General features: G+C 37.3%; 1 protein-coding gene across 1 annotated transcript in view; it reads left to right on the forward strand.

The window, feature by feature from the left end:
* The window catches only part of FOXO1 (forkhead box O1), a 65,639-nt gene extending 58,993 nt beyond the window's left edge, over nucleotides 1-6,646 (forward strand). The window contains exons 2-3 of the mRNA XM_035323852.1: nucleotides 750-2,106; nucleotides 2,476-6,646. Coding sequence (XP_035179743.1) covers nucleotides 750-2,093 — 1,344 coding nt within the window. The 3' untranslated portion in view covers nucleotides 2,094-2,106; nucleotides 2,476-6,646. The remainder of the gene's footprint in view (nucleotides 1-749; nucleotides 2,107-2,475) is intronic.
* The last annotated feature ends 277 nt before the right edge of the window (nucleotides 6,647-6,923 follow it).

The following is a 6,923-nucleotide window of genomic DNA, read 5'->3' on the forward strand; positions in this document are numbered from 1 at the left end:
ATATCTAGCATTCCTGAACATTGCATAAAATAATAATAATAAATCTCTAAATGCAATCAGGATCAACTCATCAGAATTAAGCTGATAATGAGATCTTCGGTGGTCTTCTTTGTCTTCTGATATATTTTGTCTCTTATATGTTGGATCTGTAGTTCCTCCTGTATGTGGAATCAACTACTTCAGTACTTTCATTTAACTTTTCGTAGTGTCAGATGTGATCTAGCCAAATAGCAGACAAATTAATTTGGCAACTCTCTGCAAGTTTTAGCCACTTCTGAGTGGTGAACTGATAGAAATATTTCCAGACTGGCATGTTTTCCCATTTCACAATTACCCCTATGTTTTCTAGAAAAATGAGAGTATGTTTGCAAAAGCTAATAAAAACATGCCATAAAAAAATCATGTTTTCTTAATTTGAAAGAATTTAAACTGTGCAAGCGAGGGTATTAGAATGCTGTGGAAGTCCTGTTCATTGCAGCAGGTTTTCTTGTAAAGAGAGTTGATGTGAAAGACTTTCCTGAAATGTATGTAATGTTCAGCATGTTAAGTATCTCCTTTTGTACAGATGAATATATAACTGGGGACCACGGTTAGGAATATGGCATTCGGAAATGTAGCTGAATGAAAGGATTCAGTTCTCAAATAATTTTTCCTGAAGTGCCTCTTACACATGCAACATTATAAGACGCCTCTCTTTCAATGCCCTCAGAAATGCATCCTGTGCTCTTACACCTTATTTTGTTTTTCAGAATTCAATCCGTCACAACTTGTCTCTGCACAGCAAGTTCATCAGAGTGCAGAATGAGGGAACAGGGAAGAGTTCCTGGTGGATGCTCAATCCTGAAGGAGGAAAGAGTGGCAAGTCTCCGAGGAGGCGAGCGGCATCCATGGATAACAACAGCAAGTTTGCAAAAAGCAGAGGCAGAGCTGCCAAGAAAAAAGCATCCCTTCAGTCTGGTCAAGAGGGGAATGGCGACAGCCCTGGATCACAGTTCTCGAAGTGGCCTGCAAGCCCCAGCTCGCACAGCAACGATGACTTTGATAACTGGAGTACATTTCGACCTAGAACTAGCTCTAATGCTAGTACAATTAGTGGAAGACTTTCTCCTATTTTGCCAGAGCAAGATGATCTTGGAGACGGGGATGTGCACTCCATGGTATACCCATCATCAGCCACCAAAATGACTTCTACTCTACCCAGCCTTTCAGAGATGAGTAATTCGGAGAACATGGAAAATCTTTTGGATAACCTTAATCTTTTGTCACCTAATACGTCAATGACTGTGTCAACCCAGTCTTCATCTGCTACCCTGATGCAGCAAACACCAGGTTACTCATTTGCATCCTCGACCACAAGTATAGGTTCACCAAATCCAGACTACAGGAAATTTACGTATGCTCAAGCTAGCATGAACTCTTTGCCCCAAATTCCTATGCAGACTCTTCAAGACAGTAAATCAAGCTATGGATCGATGAGCCAATATAACTGTCCTGCAGGACTTCTGAAGGAGTTACTGACTTCTGATTCTCCTCCGCACAATGATATCTTGGCATCAGTAGACACTGGTGTTTCCCAGGCTGGTGGCAGGGCGCTGGGCCAAGGTGTGCTGATGGTCACTAACTCGGTGATGCCAGCTTATGGCAGTCAGCCACCCCACAACAAAATGATGAACCCTAATGCCCGCCCTCACCAAGGACATAACCAGCCAACACCTGCAGTTAATGGTCGTGCCTTGTCACACACAGTGAACCCCATGTCACATACTTCAGGTCTAAATCGCTTGTCAACAGTGAAGACTTCGTTACAAGTGCCTATGAGTCATCCAATGCAGATGAATGCTATGAACCCATATGCCCCTGTTAACAGTTGCAACGGCTATGGAAGGGTGGGAATCGTTTCCCTCCACCAGGAGAAGCTTCCCAGTGACTTAGATGACATGTTAATTGAACGGTTGGACTGTGACATGGAGTCAATTATTCGTAATGACCTTATGGATGGAGAAACGTTAGATTTTAACTTTGACAGTGTATTGCCTAACCAAAGTTTTCAGCACAGCGTAAAGACAACCACACACAGTTGGGTGTCAGGCTAGGATATAGTAGGAGGTAAGCTGTGCTTTTTATAATAAATCTGAAACAGAGCTTAAAGGGAAAAGAGATGTCAAATGCTTAAAATCTGGGTGATCACCCATGCTGGCATGTGAAATGCCTCTGTTATAGTCAGTGATTTTCCAGTCCATTATGAGTTTGTAAATCAGGTTTGCACTGGTGCATTAGGATTGCCATGTACTGACTTCTGTACTTCCAGTAATGTTTTGCCATTAATATTTTAAAACAAAAACTTTCTGGTAACTAACAATCAATGAAAACAATTTTTCCCCATTTAAGTTATTTTAAAGTTTGCGCATATTTTAATAGAATTAATCTTTTGGTGTGAATGTTAATTTGTTGTTGTTGTTGTTGTTTTTTTCCTAGGCTACGGTTAAATTCTCCAGACTTGTCTGACAGCAGGAACTGAGAAAAGCAGTACAAAGATGTCCTTCACCTTCCTTTTTAATTTTCTTCACAGAGCTGTGCGCATGCACTAGCTTTTTTTTGTGTCTTTTTTTTTTTCTCTTTTTCTTCCTTTCGTCAGAGTTGGCAGCAGACAGAGTATTTTCCTGTACAGGATGTTTGCCCAAGGTTTGCAGGTTATGTGCTGCTGTAGATAAGAACTGTGCCATTGGAAATTTCATTACTCTGAAGTGCCAAATTCACTACACCATATAATCACAGCAAAGACTCTTACTTACATCATGTTGTGCTTTCGGTTTTGTACAGTATGATCTGTAGAAGAAGAAATGTTTTTTAAGACTATCTGTTTTGGTCCAAGAAAAGTTTATAAACTTTTGTAAGAATACTGTGATGATCTCATGCCCTAAGTAAGTTTAACCTTCATTGATGTTACCTGTGTTCTGATGAATTGAGATAACTGTGGACTTGCCTTGCAGCAGAATGAACTGCTTTATTTTACTTAAAATTGCCACACATTTCATATGGGAACAGAACAGCCTGTTAATATGATCCTAATAAACTCACTGACTATTCACAACAAACAGTAGGTTAAATGCCATTTGATAAGTTACCTGTATTCATGTAAATTTATGCAAGAATATATCTGGATTTCATTGTCAGACTAATGACTTCATTGTTGGATTTAAGATAATTTTTGGAATACTTTCCAAGCTATTTTTCTTATAATTAAAATCTACTTTTGTTACATAGGCAACTTAAAAAAAAATAATTCTGAGATCGGGCAGCATTCATAACCTCTTCATTTTGTACAGTATTTTAACTGGATTAAGTACATGTTTTTATAAATTTCCCTAGCACTTGGGAGTGCTAATAAAGGAAAAGCTTAATAAGTATCTTGAATACAAAACATTTCTGTCCCTTTTTTTGTTGTGTGATGTATAAATATAGACAACTTTATGTTTAGGAAATATTTAATCAGTTTTATATATGCATTTTTAGAAATGTCATCTGCTTCTACTATCATTTTAACTCTGACTACCACAAAGTGTTAAGTATTCATTGTTAGGTGCTTGTACAATGCTTCTCATTTATATTTATTTCATGGAGGTCTCATAATGTTTGTACACTCAAGAGCAGGACCGTTTGGAGAAAATTAATAATTTTATTAAAATTAATGACAAAATTGCCATTTTTATCAATTAGCACTAGTTCTAGTGTTGGTGGTTCTTCTGACAAGTGGTATGTTTAAGGCAGCAGAAGTGCTGCTTTTGAATGGAAGGCTAAAATTTGTGTTGCCCCCTGTTCCAGGAGAAAAAAAAATATTACTTTTTTGAGTAAGAAAGAAAAAGTAAGTCGAAAATACAAGAACTTTAGAGAGAGCATTAATGGTAGAGGCCTCGTTCCTGTGGAAACACTTGCTCTTGTTTGAGTAGGCACATTGACCAGAACATTTTCAGGGTTGTGTCTTGGATAAGTGATTTCTGACTTTTTTTTTTTTTTTTTGCAATTAAATGATGCAATTTTCAAGGATGTGTGGAGTATGGGCCTCACCTGTCTTTCCATTGGTTGCTACACATAATTTGTGTTAGAGAAATCTTTGGAGCTGATGGGATGAACATTAACAGTTTTTGTGCTAGGGCTGGCTGTTGTGAAGCAGGGGAATAAAATTTTTTGATTTTGATTTTTGTTTTATCTATGTACCCCACAACTGGAAAATGTTCTAACTTAAACTCTTGTTCCCTGTAGTGATGGAGTATGGTGGAGAAAGAAATGGGATGTGCCAAGAAAATGAAGTTTAGCAACAAGCCATATATTTAATGATCCTGTTATGACTTTCCTAAAACTCTTAAATGTATCTGTTGATGTGCTAGCATTTAGCTCCCTGTTGGGCTTAAATCACTACTAATTACAGCTGGTCTGAATTTTTAGATATCTTATTACAGTTGTCAGCAATTCCAGAGGCTGATGTTAGGCTGTCTTGTGATATAGGATCTCCCGCAGTGTGGCAGAGGTCTTTGAACTTCTGTTGAGCAAAAGAAATGTTCATAGTGCTGAAGCCTCAATGAAGCAGCCTGCTTTTACAGCAAATCTCTCTAATAGCATCAACTTCGTCGTCTTTGAGACTCGACGGTAAATCCTGGCAATGGAACAAGAGAAGGGCTAACATATAAATTTCTGAAGACCTTTCTTTCTGCTACACATGCAAAAATGTTTGCTCCCACATGGGCACTGATATGGATAGGCCAACATAGTCACATAACTCACCTTTGTGTGCCAAGAAAGCAGCACCTAATGCTAAAACTCCATGGGGTTGCAGCTGAACATGCTACATTTAACAATATACCTCCTGTTTATTATTTACTGCTACTGTACAAGATCCTGCATACAGATATTTTCTTTATTTCCTTTTATAACTATGAAAAACATAAATGTAGCCGTTCCTGAGTTACAACAGTCTGTAGGAAGCCCCTTTTAATTACTGACAGAAAACAGTTGCAGATAATCAGACGTTTTGGGTTGTGTGGTCAAATTTATTTTCTTTTGTGTGGTGCCATTCTAATATTTTGCAATTGTCATTTTGAAATACTGTGAAGTCTGATGAAGGGCATATTGTCTGCCTTGAAAACAAACATTATGTGACCTCTAGTAATAAATCCTTTTTCAGTAAAAGTACCAAGTTTCTGGAGTAACTTAGTTTGTCAGAATTGTTGTAAATGATTGGTTTGTGAATTGTGCGGATGATCTTACCTATGCAGCCTTGTTTTTGACTTTTCTCTGGTTTGTACTGTTATTAAAAGTTTATTGTATTATAGAGCTGTTCAGATATTTTAAATATAAAGATGTATTGTTTCCATAATATAGCTATATGATATATGTTTAGGTAGTAGATGCATTAATTGGAAAGCTCTGCTTTGATAAACTGACAATTTGCCTACACTTATAAGCAAAATTCATATTGCTTATTATTGGCTTAAGTCAACAGAGCATCCCTAAGAAGAGAAGATAAAATTGGACCAATTATAAAACAGTATAAAATTTGCACTTGTTAAACCACTGGATGTATGTTAGTACTTTTTTATTTTTTTACTGATTTGAAATTCCTATTTTCATTATGAAATTGCTAGGATCCTTAATTTATGACTGATTTTAAATAAGGTATTCTCATTGTTATTATTATTTTTTTTTTGGTAATCATAATGTAAAATGCAGCATGGTTTATGCAAACAAAAAGCAAATTACTTGGCATTAAAACTGGCCTCCTTTTTGAGGGTGTTCCACAAACCAGCAATATCGTGAGAGATTGGCATGTATATACTGCTAGCTCTACTTGCGAGTGGTGTGACAGCTCTTCAACGCTTCACTGCTCTGACTTAGTCACATTGCGGAATTAAAATTCAGACGTGGATATTTTCAGAAAAGTGCCTGATGTACTTTTACAGACACACGAGAACAATCCCTGACAGTTTGTTGTATAAAGCCATAAATGTATATAAATTATGTTTAAAAGGTTTTGTGTCCTTTCTTGTATACGGAGAATGAGATTTGTACCGGGATTCTACTTGTGATTAGTAATCCTTCTGCTCCAATGTTGTTGTAATCACTTTCCTTACCACGTAATCTTTTTAATGATGATGATCCCATTTGGACAATCCTGATGGCATTAGCGATTTTATACGGAAAAATACCTCATGGTACCAAGTCTTGTGTCTGGCAAGATGATACCATATTAACAAGCAAACACTAACTGCAGAATAGTTAAACAAAATTTCCATTACTTGGTATAAAGGAATTTGTCTTGGAATTACTTCTGGAATTGGAAGTGTAGCAGGTACAGGAACCTCATAGGGCTGTATTACAAGTGTTTTATCACAACATAGAGTGCTAAAAGTAACTTGTTTACAAGTCGTTGAGACTAAACGCAAGGAGAATCCATGCCTGACTCTTAGAGCTCATGAGAGATTTTGTGTAGAGGCACTTTGTTACTGGACGCCGTGTTATACAGCCTCAGACCTTGTTGCCAGTGCTTCAACAAGCCTAGTTCAGAGAAAATTACAAAAAAAAAAAAAAAAAAAAAATCCTTTCAGAATGGGTATTTGTAAGTATAAGCTCTAATAAAATTGCTATGACATGAGATGGTAATTAGTGTATCAGAATGTTATGTAATACATTGTTAAAGAAAGAAAAAAGGGGGGGGGGGAAGGGATGACACGACACTAATGTCCATCAAACCACAGGAAAGAATTAGTCTTTTAGTACAAATTACATGTTAGATCCTAATGCTATTAAATGTGGGAGGGAGCCGGCTTTGGAGAGACACTTTTCTCTTCCCTCTGCTCATATTAAAGTTTGACGCTTCACAAAGGCCTCTTGGCCCTTTTTCCCTCCTTTTCACCTCTTGCCTTCCCCTG

Source organism: Oxyura jamaicensis, chromosome 1 (assembly GCF_011077185.1).
Source record: "Oxyura jamaicensis isolate SHBP4307 breed ruddy duck chromosome 1, BPBGC_Ojam_1.0, whole genome shotgun sequence".
Lineage (NCBI taxonomy): Eukaryota > Metazoa > Chordata > Aves > Anseriformes > Anatidae > Oxyura > Oxyura jamaicensis.